The sequence below is a fragment of the Papilio machaon genome, chromosome 5 (genome assembly GCF_912999745.1).
Source record: "Papilio machaon chromosome 5, ilPapMach1.1, whole genome shotgun sequence".
In the NCBI taxonomy this organism is placed as follows: domain Eukaryota; kingdom Metazoa; phylum Arthropoda; class Insecta; order Lepidoptera; family Papilionidae; genus Papilio; species Papilio machaon.
This window is the reverse complement of record NC_059990.1, coordinates 5,870,214-5,888,467: the sequence shown is the minus strand read 5'-3', so window position 1 is coordinate 5,888,467 and position 18,254 is coordinate 5,870,214. Positions and strand designations below refer to the sequence as shown.

Below are 18,254 nucleotides of genomic sequence, written 5' to 3'. Positions count from 1 at the left end.
GGACATCTTGTATAAATATCTTATATGTAATGAGACTTTATAGCTACTCAATACTTAAGTAGGGTAGGTAGTCAAATAAAAACGTATACTCTAAGGAAAATGTATTTATAATTATTGTTTGCTTAACCTAAATAACAATATTGAGATCTTTATATTTATCATTCAAACTTTATTATTAATTTATCTGTTACTTTGTGCTTCAATGGAAGAAACGGTATAACATCATCTGCTTCTTTCATTTGTGTTGTTGGCATCTGAAAAGGATGGTTTTCGCTTTATTCTATACTAGCTTTTACCCGCGACTCCGTCCGCGCGGAATAAAAAATAGAAAACTGGGTAAAAATTATCCTATGTCCGTTTCCTGGTTCTAAGCTACCTGCCCACCAATTTTCAGTCAAATCGATTCAGCCGGTCTTGAGTTATAAATAGTGTAACTAACACGACTTTCTTTTATATATATAGATTTTATCGTATCTTAGTATAGGATTAAGTATCTTGGTTTGCAGAGATTGCTCCCAGAGTTCACAAGCAGGTTGTGGCTCTTCAGTTATCTAGACTAGTTGAAATGACTTTTATCCCAAGCAAAAAAGTCCTAGTTTTCTTTTACTACTATAATTCATTTTCTAAACTTAATGTATAAGATTATTTATTTTAGGAATTTAAAGCATATTTCTATTTACTGTAACTTATTTATTTGATATAAGCATATTATATATATAAATAAAAAAATCTTACATTTAAATCCCTTGCCGTTGATTCTTTAGCAGTAAACTCCCGTAGGACATAATTTGTGTTCAACATGTGAAACATTCTAGTCTCATGAGAACGAACTAGAACATCATCCACACGTAAAAAGTACCGCAGTAAGACATACCAATATGATGGCATCACTCTCTGAAATTACAAAGTAAGTTTTTAATATTATTTATGAAAATGTGTTCTACTAAGTTCAACTTTTAAATGTTATTATTAATTGAAGTTTAAATGTAGCACATGTCATTTCCATCCAATAACATTTATATTTTACTTTATGGTCCAAAATTGTAATGCGGCAAAACTTTTATCCCACTCTTCTATAATTTTTTCTAAAAAAAAAAGTTCATAACACATCTTCTATTGTAATAGTGACTAATATGTTATTTTATATCATAAGGTGATAAACAAACAAACGGCCACCCGAATACGCCAAAATAGCACAACATTGACAACTGCCATAGCAGATGTATTGCCAACCTTTATTCAACGTAGGAGAGGACGCACAGAAAGAGGATATTTCCCCTTCCTATGTGACCTCCATCAAATCCACTTCCCAACATTTCCTTAATCATCAATAAAAGGCTGGGAAGAGGACAAGACTAAAATTAGACTTCTGGCACACACATCCATGAGGTGAAATGCAGTATTACTTCCACTTCCTGACTGACTTCTGTGTGGTGGTGGTATTACACAAGGTCGGCCCATTCATGCAATGCATGTTGTTGTTGATGGTCTCTACCACTGTTAAAACTATCTAAAAATTGTAGTTAAAAAATAATGTTTTATGTATGTCCTAAGATAATTAAAAAAAATTATACCAATCTTTACAATTTTTACTGAAAGTTTAGAGATTCCATGATCATGCAATTCATCTTCAAACAATGTCAAGTCATGATAGAAGAGTATTTGGTCTTTTTGTTTCAAAATTTCAAAATTAATTGTTTCATCTGTTGGCTCCACAACAATTTTGTCACTTAATGTGCCTTTGTAATCTGTTGAAAAAGTCCAGTCAAAGTTTTGTTTCTTCTTTTCAGCATCTGGTCTGAGGGGCAAAAATATTTGTTGATTTTAAAACGATTTTTTAAAAAACTTAAATTATGAAGGAAATAAGAATTAACATTATGTTATGTGCAAGCAATTAGCTGCTGATTTTCACTGATAGTTCAAATACATGCCCACCGAAGTGCAAAAGCCTGCCCGAGAGAGGGTTGACAATAAACCACATCATTTTAAAATTTAAGAATAGAGTGGTAGAAGACATCCATCATGTTGTATTGGAATGTGCTTGGACCGTACATGCCAAATTTCATCAAAATCCAAAAAGCCATTCCGGAGATATCTTCTAACAAACATCCATTCATCCATCTAAACAGATTCAGTCACATTAGAAGAATGGTCGCATTGCAACAACGTCCCTATCATAATTAAATTTAAAAAAAATATGAAGATATCTAAATTTGCCTTTTAAATAAGTATGAAAAAATTGTTACAAGTTTGTCTCAAGATTTTACCTTGATTCCTGCCATGCTTCTGCACATGAAACTTCAATTGCCTGAACTCTACTTGAAACCCTCTTCAAAGCATCCAGGGGGTTAAAGTTTATGCAAGCACCATTCGCGTGTTTCAAGTTAAGAATGTTTTTCGGAAACACCATATCAGGAAAATGTGGAATATTCAACTCCTTGCAGTAACTAGAAAAATGCCGATATAAAAAATTTCTATGATAAAATTAATATTTTATATCTTTTTTTTGTGAAATACTTACACACAAAACTGACAAAATTGATCGTCATCTCGTTCGCAAACTACTTTTGTTGGACAGACACTTGGTAATATACGACTGACATCGTACGAGATGTACCAAGGTCCAAACTGTATGGATTGAGAATTTGTAATATACTTCCCAGAATCGAGTTTGTTTTCCTACACAAAAATGTTAGAGTGAATATGACTACTTGATGTTTATAATCCTATCGCTGTGTTACAAATTCATTACCTCTGGAATGAACATCATTTTTATATTCGATGAAATATCTCAGTTTTATAAATTAAATCTTACTGACAATATACTTAATAAATTGTATAGATATCTGAAAACACAGAACTTGATAAATAAAACCTGGTGAATCGCAATTTTCCACAATTTTCTATTTATTTTATTATTGAACTGAGCAAAAATATTCTTTGATTAGTTGACAAGTAAATAATATTGCCAGTATTAAAATTTTAGTTACCGTCCAAAAAATAACTGTCCATTAGTTATTTTTCACACTGAACCAACATGCTCCTTGTAAATAAATATCGCTTTACAAATACACATTTTTTCCATTTTGTTGTAAATATAGCGTGCAGGGTTCCAGAATTTTTAGTTTAAGAATGTTGTGAGGCTCTGAGATTTTTATTATCTCGTCTGCAAATATTTCTTTTTAGGATGGAAAAGTTAAAGCAGCTGTTACTGTAATTTTACACTGCTAAATGATAAACTTGAGCTTAGAATTAGACTATAAGTAGTGTGAGAACTTTTTCGTGCGAAATGGCAACCCTACTACGCACATTCGCGGGCAAATCAATATGGCCGACTGGAACTGGAACCGGTCGGTTTGTGTTTTGATGGTTAATTTTAATTGAATTAAATTTTTAAATAGTTATAGAATTAACGATTATTCTCGTGACTGGTAAACAGTATTGATTATATTTTTAACTAAATATGGAAGCTCTTATACCAGTTATAAACAAATTACAAGATGTATTCAATACTGTCGGGGCTGATGCCATTCAGTTGCCTCAAATAGTAGTTTTAGGAACGCAGGTATAATTTTTTTATTATTTCATGAAAACAATTAGAAGTTACGTACTGTAGAACTACATATAAATATCTAAGTTAACGACCTGTATTCTGAAAAATTAAACGGTTATGTAAAGATGTCACTAAAGTTCTTTGTCCCCATTTCAAATGTTCATTGTCCGTCCTTTTCAGTGATATATGATTAAGTGCAAAGTTTTGCTAAAAAAGTAATGATTTTTTTTTTAATTTTAACCTGCATGTAAATTAATAAGAATCAATCTGTAGACTTAGATCGTCTCTGTTGTTTTTAGAGCTCCGGAAAAAGCTCTGTTATAGAGAGTTTGGTGGGACGTTCCTTTCTACCCCGTGGTCCGGGAATCGTGACCCGACGACCACTAATCCTACAATTAGTGTATAGCCCGAAAGACAGCAAGGAGCATCGTTCAGCTGAAGAAGGTATACTTATCATAGTTTTACTATCAGCTTAATTAACCTTTAGGCAAACCAAAAATTATGTTATTCAATGACTTGGCATAAATTTTAAGTGTTCCATAATTAATCAAACTTCAGTATTAAGTTTGGATAAATAGAAATTTTAGTTCATATTATTTTATCCTGTTATGTGATTTAAATAGTTCTTGCATAATCTTATCCCATCCATTTTAAGGCAGCATAATGTAAAAGAATGGATGAGAGAAAAAATTTCTATCTCTTCATATCTATTTTAAAACAATTAGACAATCTTTAAGTGCACATAAAAGCAATGTTTATGCTTTTTGTGTGATTCTCACAAGTCATCATTATCAATTGAACGCTATTTTAATTGCTCTGTTTCTTGCAACTGCTATGTAATTACCACTGCTTTTGTGTTTACTGGAACAATAACCTTTAAACAAGATTGACTGCTAGCATGGAAAATTAAGTAATGACATTTAGTGCATCATATTTTCACATATGTTTTATTAAACACTAAATATGATTGTAATGGTAATGCAGTTTTAATAATCAATATTTTACTTTAATATAATTGGGACAATTTGAATGTACAGCGATATAATGCATCAGCATAATGTTTAAATAATTATTTTACTTTGCTATTAAACTCAACAAAATTATTTGCATAATTTTTTTAGGTTAAACTTATAGAGTAGCAAATTAAGCATATTAAATTTCCATGTTTTTTTTTTGCACAAAATTTTTTTGAAGATAAGAAAAGTATTATCAGCATATTGATTAGGCATGTTCTATTTGTAACATCTAACAAATGTCATAAACTATGATGATTATTGAATTTGTTCATTTTAAACACTGAGCAATTTTGTTAGGGCATGATTTCCTAAATGATTTAACAAGCTTAATTTTTTTCTGAGTACTGTTCTAATTTAAAAACAAACTACATACTTGTATATAGTACACTAGCTTTTACCCGCGACTCCGTCCGCGCGGAAAAAAAAAAGGAAACGGGTTAAAAATTATCCTATGTCCGTTTCCTGGTTCTAAGTTACCTGCCCACCAATTTTCAGTCAAATTGATTCAGCCGTTCTTGAGTTATGAATAGTGTAACTAACACGACTTTCTTTTATATATACAGATGTGGTTTTTGCTATAATTTAACATACCATCTGGAAATTTCTCTAACCCCATGATTTTGCTTACATTGGTAATGAAATATGAATAACAACACAAAAAATTAAGACAAAACACACTGTAATTATAAATTTATTGCTTCCATTATGTTTTGAATGCCAGCCAAGATATCATTAATAACTGAATTAAACATTATTCTCTTACACTCATTAAATATGTTTTGCAGTATAAAAAGTTATTTAAATAGTCTTATTTTATTATCTACATTGTATAGAAAGAGGGATACAATAACAAATAATATATAGAATTTATTACATATGTACCTGGTAAGTCTTGGCATGATCTTTTGCAATGGTTAAAAACAGGCCAGTTATATTTGTGGACATGTGCTAATGTCCCTTCATTGCCTTTTTATTAACCCTGTAATGGTATCAAATGTATCTCTGTATGAGTCTTAACAAATATAGTTTACGTAAAATATAGCTTCGCGTAGGAATTAGTCAATAAGTTAAGTCTAATTTGATGTTTTTTTCCCCAAGTGTCTAATGTAGATAAAATAAAGATGGAATTTTTTTTTTAGGTACAGTGAATTTAGAAGAATGGGGCAAATTCCTGCACACAAAAGACAAGATATACAGCGACTTCGATCAGATTCGTCAGGAAATCGAGCGAGAGACGGATCGCATGGCCGGCAGCAACAAGGGCATCTGTCCAGAGCCAATCAATCTCAAAATATACTCTACCAAAGTTGTCAATCTCACACTAGTTGATCTTCCTGGTATTACAAAGGTAAGTACTATTTTTCAAGACAGGCAAATGAAGAAGCTCCCATACACTTCTGCATGGCCAACTTATCTATTATTTGTTGATATATGAATTTTAAAGACAACCATTTACTATGATCTACTTCAAACTATTCATATCGTAAGTCCATAATATCCAGTCTAGATAAGAAAACTGTTTTATGTGACAATGACACTGCATTATAAACTTGATTCAACAAAAATACATAAGCATGAGTATGGTAAAAAGCCATTTAGCTCTACAGTATACATAATCTTACTAATGATATAAATGCGAATGTTTAGATGGATAGATGGATGTTTGTTTGAGGGTATCTTCGGAACGGCTCAATAGATCTTGATGAAATTTGGCACATATGTAGAACATAGTCTGGAAGAGCACATAGCGTACTTAACAAGTTTTTTTTTTATTGCCGCGCGGGCATAGTCGCGTGTAACAGCTAGTATCGCGTAAAATGTACCCAGATATGTATTAACTGCAGTAAATTTTAAATACTGATTTCCAATGTTCATTTTTCTTTGTTGTAATTCTTATAAAATTTTAAATTTACATTAGGTTCCCATTGGTGATCAACCTGAGGATATTGAAAATCAAATAAGGAATCTAATAATTAAACACATAGCAAATCCAAATTCGATAATCCTTGCGGTGACAGCCGCTAACACCGATATGGCGACCAGTGAAGCTATAAAGATGGCAAAGGAGGTAGATCCTGATGGCAGGAGGACGTTGGCTGTTGTTACCAAGCTGGATCTCATGGATGCTGGTAAAAAAAACACTATTTTATCAATTTTTTTTTTTTCAGTGGTTACAACTCTACTAGCTACTTTTTACTAGGGATAAGTTAAAATAATAATAAGGTTTTTAACACTATATTATTTTTTTAAAGATAATTATAAACAAAGTTTGGTTAGTAATTAGGATTACACTAAGGGAATTCCAATACTTGCTTGTATTTTTCCCATTAGACTCCCCCTTAGGGTAAATTTGTGGGTCTTGGGTGCCTTGACCTCAAAAGTCGTCGTCGTTTTTGTTCTCAGACAAGCAGGTTACCTTCCGAGGTTTTTTTCATCGAGGTACGCGTGGTTAGTATGGTATTTTTTTTATTTCTCAAGGTGATGTAGCTGTGCCCATAATCTTCATTCTCAGGGTAAAGGATATTGTGGAATGTGTTTTTTTAAATGTATTGTCTATACTCATATTATTATTTATACACTCGTATATTTATGTACATCATATAAAGTAAGTTTATTGTAAATGTGGTCTTATAGAGGATATGGTTAATATCAAGTAAGCAAGTAAAAATCAAAATTCATTTTAAAAATATTAATGTTAATAATACAGGAAAATGTATTACAAATTTATTCTACCGTGAATACAATCTTGTGATATTGCAGCAGAATGACGACTGTGATTTTTTCATTTGTGGTCATTTACAATTGATATTGTTACGTCTGGCTGTCGCATTCTCAGGCGAGTCTTTGTTGTGACAATGATGTTTACTCACTTTTATACATCACAGACGTGTAAAAATTGATCAAACTTACCAAAGTTTATATTATCTTTGCTTTGAACACCAAAAATACATGAGAAGAAATATGTTTTTTGCATATTTTTTTCCTATCTCTACTTATCTATAATTTTTTTATATCAAAAGGTGGCAAACGAATAAACGGCCACCTAAATTCGCCGAAATAGCGAGTCGACCGTTGCCCATAGACATGCAGATTGCCTACCTTTAATGAACAGAGAAAGGGACGCACAGAAAGAGGATATTTCCCCTTCCTTTGCGTCCCCTCTTCCGCCAAATCCACTTCCCTTTCCCAACCTTTCCTTATAAGAAAAGAGTGGGTTTGGAAAGAGGACTAAAATAGGCCTTCGGTACCACACTTATCAGAGGAAACGGGGAATTGCTTCCACTTCACGCCACTCGACCCGGCCTATTCGTGCACCCAACAAATGTTGTTGCGGGATCTACCACTGTTACTAAACTCTACCACATAACTAAACCTAAATAAGTAATAAATTGTACCTACGACGATTAGTATTGTTTTATTTTCAATCAGCAAAATAATTTATTAAATTTTATTTCTTAGTTTAATGCTGTTGAAATTATTAAAGGATTAAATGCACTAATCTTTACTCTATTTTAAAAATACAATGAGGTACCCCTGTTTTGTTCATATTATGCCTATTGTATAAGATATATTTAGTCAATTGTATCCGAACGATATATTCTCAGCAAGACACGTGCTTCATTGTTTCTTAATATGTGAGAATTGTTTTTATAATTCAAAACACAAATACCTAAACTATCACTGACAACTTCCACTAATGTTTTTGTTGTATTAATGTTGTTAGAAGTTAATTTACTTTGTGTTAAGCGTTACCATAATCATCTCGATACAAGAGAGATTAACATATTTGTTTTTGGGTCATGTATAAATGATTCAGAATATATTTACAGGGACTGACGCCATTGATATTCTGTGCGGTCGTGTGATCCCTGTCAAGTTGGGCATCATCGGTGTTGTCAACCGCTCGCAGCAAGACATCATCGATAACAAGACTATTTTGGTACGTACTAATTTGATATCCACATATTCCTATAATATTTGAAGTAGTAAAAGTCTTATTGTCTATGGTACGTATAGCAAATTACTCGGGTTCGAATCCGGGGTTCGACTATTGTCGGAATCTATTTTACATGATTACACGATTTGCTAGTATTTGTACGAAAACGTTCTCAACTTATGCATATGTTACAATTTATTTTATTTACAATATGTCATTATATTCAATTTATTTCGCACATTATATATGTACATCTAATATTCAAAGTCCACTCGGTTCGATTAGACATAAGCTATTTATTTTATGGCTATTTGATACAAAACTCAGTCGTTATTTTATATGCTATTTTAATTTATTTTAAAAGACTTTTAATTTTTTTTTTCAAACCTATGAAAATAAAACATTTCAATTGTAAAAACTACATTCCGTTTCTATTTCGCTGTGCGCTCAACCTTGTCCACTGTTGGCGCTATTTTTTAATTACTTTCACCACAGCCACAGTAGCAATAGCAAATCTTGTAATTTTATAACCGCACTATAGTTTCACCAGACTACAGAAATCTTTAACCTACTTGTTCAATAGTGTAGATGTATAACTGTACAGGGTCTTGTATAAACGTCCTCATAAATAATAATTTCTGAATACACGGTTTATCAAATACGATAGTCAGAACTACCTATGATTTTCTATTCCTTTGTTGTGGATATGCATCTGTTAAACCTCTCACTTTTATTATTAAAATATGATTCATTTAAGTTTTCGGTCCATCTTGATATTTAAAGACTTAAGGAAATGTAAAAATGATATATTTAAATATTTTTAGACAAATTTCAACGAAAAAAATTAAATGTTTGGGATTCAAGACGTGTTTTTTTAAATAGGACGCGTTAAAGGATGAAGCGACCTACCTACAGCGGAAGTACCCCACCATAGCAACGCGGAACGGTACCCCGTATTTAGCAAAGACCTTGAACAGGCTGCTCATGCACCATATAAGGGACTGCCTGCCCGAGCTCAAGGTGGGTCTAATTGCTCTAAAAAATTGATTGCATAGTCAATATTTAATGGTAGTATTTCCTGTTGTTTTTTTTTTTTAATGTAATACTAGAAGTTGTGAGTTCAATTCCCTGACGAGTAAATTACGACTTTTTCGAATAATTTTCCGTTTCTTTGAACTGAATACAAAATAATTTGAGAAAGAGCCTATAAAAATGACAATCTATGTGATATAAAATACGAAATTATGTAATATTTCTTAAAATATGTCAAAATATCCTTAGGTTGAATTATTTATATCAGAATACCTTAAGGAGTGAGCTGGTTAGATAAAGAAAAAATTGTTACGTTTACTCTTTCACAAATATGATTTCTTTTTCAAATATGCTCTATTATTTTCAAAGAACTTGTGTAGAGATAAATGATAAACTTTGTAAATGTAACATAATAATGTTCTATCAACAGGTCCGCGTTAATGTGATGATATCACAATTCCAATCATTACTGAACTCATACGGCGAGGATGTCTCTGACAAGTCACAGACTCTGTTACAAATTATAACAAAGTTCGCAAGTGCATATTGCTCTACGATAGAAGGCACAGCTAGGAATATTGAAACAACAGAATTGTGCGGTGGTGCCAGGATCTGCTATATATTCCATGAGACATTTGGAAGGACTTTGGACTCTATACATCCATTAGTTGGTAAGTTTTTTCATTAAAATATAAATAAATGTGTAAATTAGGGAAAACTTTAATATCTAACAAGTGACACAGTGTTACAGTGGTAGATCCCACAATAAAAATATTTGTTGGGTGCATAAATGTGCCGGGTCGACCGGTGCAATACCACGACCACACAGAAGACAGGCGTCAAGTGGAACCAATACTGCGTACAGTCTGATGAGTGTATTGCCGGACGTCTAATTTTAGTCCTCTTTCCCTTCCCACCCTTTTCTTATAAGGAAAGAATGGGAAGGGGAAGTGTATTCGGCGGAGGAGGGGACGCATAGGAAGGGGAAATATCCTCTTTCTGTGCGTCCCCTTCTCGTTATTAAAGGTGGGCAACGCATCTGCATTTGCGGATGTCTATGGGCAACGGTCACCTCGCTATTTCGGCGAATTCAGGTGGCCGTTTGCTCGTTTGCCATCTTTTGATATAAAAAAAACAAGTGACTTAGTTCAGTTCATAAATTGAACCATCCTTATGCAATGGAAAAAACTAAACATTAACCTATTTTATTAAACATTTCTTTAAATATGAACTTAGTAATTGCATTTGTAATTCACAGGATTAACAAGAATGGACATTCTAACTGCGATTCGTAACGCAACCGGACCTCGACCTGCTTTATTTGTTCCTGAAGTCTCCTTTGAGTTACTTGTCAAAAGACAAATTAGAAGACTGGAAGATCCTTCACTTCGGTGTGTCGAATTGGTAAACTAAATGTTATAATGATTTTTAATAAGACTCAGATTTTAGACTGCTTGTAGGAATATTTTTATTTTACCTTTAAAGTTGCGAATAATTAGTATTATAAAGTCTCGAAAAAAAAAATTATCAAAAACAATGCAGTAGTGTATACAACCTTACTAAAGGGTCTAATAAAACATAGATTAATATTTTGTAACAATAGATTGCTCGTCAGCCCATTGTTAGAATAGTTATATATTATTTGAAGAGATATAGGAGATGTAACCCTTTTCGTTAGTTTTAATTTGAAAAATATTAACATTAATTGTAGGTACACGAAGAGATGCAGCGTATCGTGCAGCATTGCGGCACAGAGGTGCAGCAAGAGATGCTGCGCTTCCCGCGTCTGCACCAGCGCATTGTTGACGTCGTCACTCAGCTGCTGCGCACGCGACTGCCCGCCACCAACTCTATGGTCAGTCAATATGAACATTTATTAAACCGTTGTTCATTTTTTTACCTTTAACTGACGGAAAAGGGGAAGCAAAGATAGAGAATATTTTCCCTACCCTGGATGGGTAGGGAAAATATTCTTCCTTATAAGAAAAAGGATGGAAAAGAAAAGAGGATTCAAATGAGGCCTCCGGCACTCACACTCAAAAGATTGTTCTCAGAATGACTTCCATTTGATGTCTTCTTTGTGGTCGTGGTATTTCATAATTCATACAATGGATGTTGTTGCCGTTAAGGTCTTCCACTGTTAAAAGATCTTAAAGTTTGATGGAAAGGCGATGTATGAGAGAGTTTATTGTAGAAGTATGTATAGGTCATCTATTATGAGATATAATTCAAGACAAATATCTAGACTTCACACTTGAAGATGGTTGTAATTATCCACTCGATTCTGACGTCATCACTAATGTTGTTTTCTTCATAGGTTGAAAACTTAGTAGCCATCGAGCTCGCCTACATCAATACTAAACATCCCGACTTCCATCGAGAAGCGGCGCTGGTCTCCGGTCTTCTGAAGAGCACGGATGGTATCATAGAAGACCACAGTCCAGTATACCGACAGAAGACACCGCGCCCCACCTCTACGGTACCAACCATATTCAAAGTATATATTTTGCTTTATTATATTTTTCATTGCTTCGGGACTAATACACTAATATTAAGGTAAGTTCCATTATATATGTAAGAATTTATCTAAATATATTTCAAGATGAAAATTTATAGCCATATGTCGCTTACACTCGAGATATACAAAATTAAAAAAAAAAATTACACTTCCGCTGTAGTCATTCATATGCATACATTTCTTTAACCTAAACATCTCTAACATCAATTGAAACAGATCACATTTATCATTTACTACCATTACACATATACAATACATTTAAAAATGTATACTATATCTTACACATATATTATGGATAAATAACGGTATGCTTTGTAGTTGACTGAATGTTTGATTTACATATTATTTTGTAGCTATTTCTACAACAAATGGGTGAAAGAGGGTCCATCTTGGTATATTTGATAAATGTATGGAATGCATACAATAAGGTACGATTATTACGCGTTAATAATGTTTTGACATTCATTGTAGTGTTTTCACGCACACACAACAATCTTCACACCATTTCGTTCTTACATACGAAAGTTGACTTAACTTTTTTTAATGTACACAAGTCATTCATAGATTACTTTGAATACAATTTACTGTATAAAAATAAAATATTGAGAACTGATCGCCAACCTTCGCTAGTAAAAGAGTCACTTCAAGAATAAGAAGAATGTGTTTGTGAAATATCTACATTACAAATTCATACAATAACTGGATGTATTGTATAAAGTAACCAAATCAGGACTCTCTTTCATACATTTTTCTTTAATTCTATTGAAATGCATGTGTGTTGTCTTTTAGTTGCATGCTGGAAGTCAATTTTGGAGATTTAATTTCACGATTATTTTGTCTAGAAATTTTTTATCTTTTCAACCTTTAAAAAAAACTATAAAAACTTAGAGTTAATTAACTATGTTATAACGGTTTTATTTGTCTTAAAAGCATGATTTAGTGTGACTTAATTTTTTAACACTGATATCTGTCAATCTTTGTTCAATTTGTCTTAACTTGTTATCTCTTATTAGTTATTCTTGAAATTTCAAGTCCAATAAAAGATTTAAAGGATTTGCTAAATTATCTTGTGTTCAAATGATTGGATGTTTAACAACTTTACTAATATTATAAATGCGAATGTTCAGATGGATCAGTGAATGAATGAATGGATGGATGGATGTTTGAAGAGAACTTAACGAAATTTGTCACAGATGTAGAATTTAGGCTACTTATTAAGTTTTTTAAAGACGACAGCTAGTATACATATAAATCATGAAATATATATCGCTTGCAGCATGTGCCGGCCATCACTGACGGCCACGAAAATAGATCACCCCCGCAAACCGCTAACAGTGATTCACCCACAGGGGCACAGGTAATAATTACTACATAGACATTTTATAACAAATAGTAATACATAACACAGCTGCTTTAGACAGTAGCTTACAATACCAGTGTCAAAATCATCACTTATCAACTTGACTGAAATTTGCTTGAAAATTTGTGGCATCTTTTATTTTTTGTCATTTTGTAATTGGTTATTCATCTGTAAATGTTGTTATTGAATTCTTTGTTTTTTTTTTTTTTTTTTTTTTAATGACATTAATTATGATATATGTTTTTGTTTTAGTTCAATGGATCTCCCGAGAACAAAGTGTTGACTCCACAAAAGCCTGTGAACTTGCTCCCCGAAGTGCCAAGTCAAACCTCCAGGAAGCTCTCTGATAGGGAACAGCATGACTGTGATGTTATCGGTAAGTACATATTAAGTAATTTTAAATGTCTTCAGCACTCAGATAACTTTGATGACTATTTAACACACCCTTAGTGTAGTTTTCTTAAGTCTTCATTACAGATTGTAGTCTGAATGTGACGGTAAAGGATTAAGTTAGGTATATGAGTTCAGTTTCTTGAAAACCGCTGATAGATTTTATCTTTTTATAGGTATAATTGTATTAATAAGAAAAAGTTAGATTTTGACAAAGTTAATTGAAAATGAAACCCGTTTCTGAATAATTGTGTACATACATTTTTTCAGAGGTTTAATTTTAATTTAGTTTAAGTTGTAGACTTTTTTATCATTTTAAACATCCCCCTGCTAATTTTAGATGTTTAACTTATTCATATTAATATACAAATAAATATTTATTATTTTTTTACTATTTTATTATTTTTAGATAACCTAAATGCTAAGATCCATTAATTACATTATTCATATTATTTGTTTCATTCATTATTACATTGAGTTTCGTTTTTGTATCCGTCCGTCCGCATACGTTTTTAAAACTCTTGCCTTATAAAATATTATTGATAATCTTACTAATATTATAAATTCATATGTTTGGATGGATAGATGGATGTTTGTTTGAAGGTATCTCCAGAACAGCTCAACGGATCTCTATGAAAAATATAGATCATAGTCTGGAAGAACACATAGGCTACTTTTTTTTTTTTAATTGCGCGCGGACGGAGTCGCGGGCGACAACTAGTAATATTATGGTTAAAGATTTTTTTTATCTTTGACAAATTAATTTGCTTTCATTTCTACCTTTAAAATATAATTTGTTAAGTACGTAGAAAAAATTTAAACACAAATATATGTTATTTTATTAAAGTAATATAGTTTTTATTCACCTATCACTGAATAGTAGGTACATATCGATAATTAACCCAACCATTAAAGTATTGTTTTTAATTTATGATGGTAGGTGGACGGAGCGAGACCTCACCAAGCCAAAAGACTAATGAAAAGACATTAGAGGGCATTGTGATGATGCAATTGAACAGTATGGGTGATCTAGTCGGTGAGATACAGTCGCGGCCTGCTTACCTCATTGCTAGCCTCACCGATTGGTTCCGACCACCTTACATCTTGCTCTTTATATTCTATCGCAACCACCTGACAACTATGATAAACCTATTAGAACAGATCATTTTTATTAACCTTGAGCCATTGTCATAACAGGTTTATGTATATTCAAATTCGATGGAAATGAGAAATTATATTTCCACATGCCATTTCATTTCATTTGTTGTCTATGGATTTATTTTGGAATGTTTACATATTTATATTTATGATACAACCAAATAGTTTAAACAGGTTCATGATTATTTCTCATTTCATTCTATTTAAACTATTTTTTTTTTTCATAAAGAATAAAACAGTCGAACGAGGTCGTTGTTCTGTGCAGTCGGACAACCTCCATAAGCGAGAAACTAGGGATAGAGAAACGTCCATAAGCGAGACAAAAACCGCGGTCTCTTGTACACTCGCTTATTCAGATTTGACTGTATATTGATAAGTACAGTCAGCTGCATAAATTGTAATACACATATTCGTTGGTATGCTTCCGACCTTGAAAAAACAAGTTATTGACGTATACGTGCATACATATTTTTTAAACGTATATTTATAGATACTTATACAGCTGACTGTACATCTGTTTCGATACTAATATAATAATTCATGGCAACAAATTATTTGCTTTACCCATTTGTAGTTGTCGGGTGAGTTTGTAAAGAGCGATGCACTTTTATGCTTCTCGCTTCCAACATTTGCATGATATATGTTGTATATAACATTTAATACTATTATAATAATTTTATATCCATCAAGCCGAGGATTTTGAACTTCGTGAGATTACTGATATCGAATATTTAATATGTTTTCCCTACTACCCTCAGAAGTCGAGTAATAAAAATAAAAAAGTGAGAAAGGTGTAAGCATGGTCGAAATATAAAATGCGATTACTGATTAACCAAATAATACGTCAGACTCACTAATATTACAATGTCTAAAGTTCGATTCTACGGTTAAAGCGTGTTTCATTTTAAGCGAGAACCCTCTATAAGCGAGAGTCATGGTCTCGACCTCCATAAGCGAGAAACTCGAGTAAGAGAGAAACCACTATAAGCGAGAAAAATATCGCAATTCCTTGGAGTCTCGCTTATAGCTCGGTTCGACTATATATCTAAAATTATTGGAATGTATATAATATTGTTAAATTACTTAGCATCGCATTGCATCGTCCTCAAAAATCCTTTCAAACTAACAGCCAATAAATTAACGCCTGATAAAATAATTTTAATACTAATTTTACATACGCACTATTTTTAGTACTATTTTATTAATGTTAGAATGCATGAATTCTTTTTAAATTAAATAGCACGCTTTTGCATCAATTTCGATCATATTAAATAATATCTCTTTTATATGTTCTCAAGCCCGAATTATTTACTATGTATTTATCTGTGTTAAGAAACCAATGGTCTGGAATGTAATAAACCAAAAAATTTAATATGTCAAATGTCTAACACCGATATATTCTTAAACTGCTACAATGCTGAAAAAAATGTTCTAATGTCAAAGCAAAAGCTATCATTTGCACAGAATCATGCCTATATAGATACACATCAATAAATTACATTGAATGACATACTTTTTTTTTTTTATATAAAAATGCGTTATAAAAATACTTTTTTTTTCCTCAGAGAAATTAATAAAATCGTACTTCTATATAGTACGTAAATCGATACAAGACTCAGTACCGAAAGCTGTGATGCACTTCCTCGTGAACTACGTGCAAGACAACTTGCAGTCGGAGCTGGTGACGCACCTCTACAAGTCGGATCAGGCCGAGAGTCTGCTGAATGAGTCTGAACACATCGCGCAGAGGAGGAAGGAAGCGGCAGATATGCTGAAGGTAAGAATTATTTTAAATCCCTTTTTCCACTAGTGCGACTATCCTTGATTAACGGTCGATTAGGGAAGCTGTGTCTAATTATATCATGAATGTATGTCTAATAGAATACATCTCTGGCTCAGTCTTTTTTTCTCCTATGTTTTGAGTAATTAATATTGTTAAATATCTTACTGGATTATAATTTAGACCAAGGATCCCCAAACTATTTTGGACAAGTGACCCCTTTTTCAAAATGAACTGTTACCTCGGACCCCCCCATGGCCAAATTACCTACTTTTAAGATCAATTATTATTATTATTATTTTTAATTCTGAGTTAGGTCAATAGAAGAAGACAGAGTGAGAATTAGGAATGCTTTAAGGTCGATATTGACCTCTTTGGGAATCCCTGATTTAGACCCTTCGTACATAATGCAACGTAAATTGTCGTTAACCGACTTATGCACTACAATGTCGTATAGGTCCGTACGCAGCTCGCGTCGCCGACATTATTATCTGTCATTACAAAAGGCAATCGCTTGCAACCTGTTTGTCAAGATGGTCGTGAGAAAAGTTGCTGCGGCTCTCAAGATGGCAACGTTGAGATATATAGTTGACGTGTATTCTTGTACTGACCGAATACACGATTCGCGTCGACGATTCAACGGTTAGATTTATGTAGCCTTGTGTACGAAGGGCCTTAACTACTCCATATAAATTTTATCTAATATATAAAATTCTCGTGTCACAGTTTTCGTTCCCGTACTCCTCCGAAACGGCTTGACCGATTCTCATGAAATTTTGTGAGCATATTCAGTAGGTCTGAGAATCGGTCAACATCTATTTTTCATAAACCCCCCCCCCCCATTTTTTAACTGCGCGCGGACGGAGTCGCGGGTGACAGCTACTATTTTATAAAATTGTTGATGGTACTTGATTAATAAATGTATATAATGTACGTGTTGCAGGCTCTCCAGCGCGCAGGTCAGATTATAAGCGAGATACGAGAGACTCACATGTGGTGATATTCAGATGAAGAGGACTAGTCCTTGTATTGGTTCATTTGAGCGCAGTTTGAGAACCACGGCGCTAGGCATTTCTACTTATACTTTATCCTATAGGATTGTATAACAGACAAGTGTTATTTTACATATAATTATGAACACTCGTGCGTTATAAAAATTATTTGAAAATAATCAGAACAACACTAGTTTAAAAGAAATTATGTATTGAAGACAAATTTGAGGATTTTGTAGTTTTTATTAATTATTTTTTACTCCATTAGTGTGTTGTTGTAGTGTTGAAATATATGAGATGTATTTTTGGTTTTTCTTCAATGCTTCGCTTCTGCTCTCTGCAAAGTTATTCCATGACAAAGTTCCGTACATGGTACTTTTATATCACATCTTTGTAATAGCAGAATATCGAAGCAAACGCCATTTTTCGATATAAATTCCCAGTATACTATAGAAATTAATTTTAAATAAAAAGTCGTGAGTTTCTTTTTTAAGTAGAACTAGCTGTTTTTTTATTTA

The 18,254-nt window shown here is 32.7% G+C and overlaps 2 protein-coding genes across 5 annotated transcripts; one reads left to right on the top strand and one right to left on the bottom strand.

The window, feature by feature from the left end:
* Nucleotides 1–125: 125 nt before the first annotated feature.
* On the bottom strand, nt 126–2,782 carry LOC106708534 (TIP41-like protein). The gene is made up of 6 exons (XM_045678070.1): nt 2,753–2,782; nt 2,522–2,679; nt 2,268–2,447; nt 1,585–1,798; nt 736–894; nt 126–254 (listed from the first exon to the last, which is right to left on the bottom strand). Exons 1-6 carry the CDS (start codon nt 2,768–2,770, stop codon nt 159–161), a joined length of 825 nt encoding a protein of 274 aa, XP_045534026.1. The 5' UTR covers nt 2,771–2,782; the 3' UTR covers nt 126–158.
* A 543-nt stretch (nt 2,783–3,325) lies between these two features.
* Nucleotides 3,326–17,945, top strand: LOC106708523 (dynamin-1-like protein). 4 transcript variants are annotated; one of them, XM_045678119.1, is made up of 15 exons: nt 3,326–3,565; nt 3,853–3,997; nt 5,709–5,917; nt 6,488–6,698; nt 8,400–8,509; nt 9,389–9,526; nt 9,969–10,209; nt 10,797–10,942; nt 11,250–11,393; nt 11,856–12,017; nt 13,333–13,413; nt 13,669–13,792; nt 14,747–14,842; nt 16,530–16,741; nt 17,688–17,945. In XM_045678119.1, exons 1-15 carry the CDS (start codon nt 3,464–3,466, stop codon nt 17,742–17,744), a joined length of 2,178 nt encoding a protein of 725 aa, XP_045534075.1. In that variant the 5' UTR covers nt 3,326–3,463; the 3' UTR covers nt 17,745–17,945. The 4 variants fall into 4 exon arrangements, with proteins under 4 accessions (XP_045534075.1, XP_045534074.1, XP_045534076.1 ...); XM_045678118.1 differs by having other exon boundaries at nt 11,856–12,035; XM_045678120.1 differs by lacking the exon at nt 13,333–13,413 and having other exon boundaries at nt 11,856–12,035.
* The last annotated feature ends 309 nt before the right edge of the window (nt 17,946–18,254 follow it).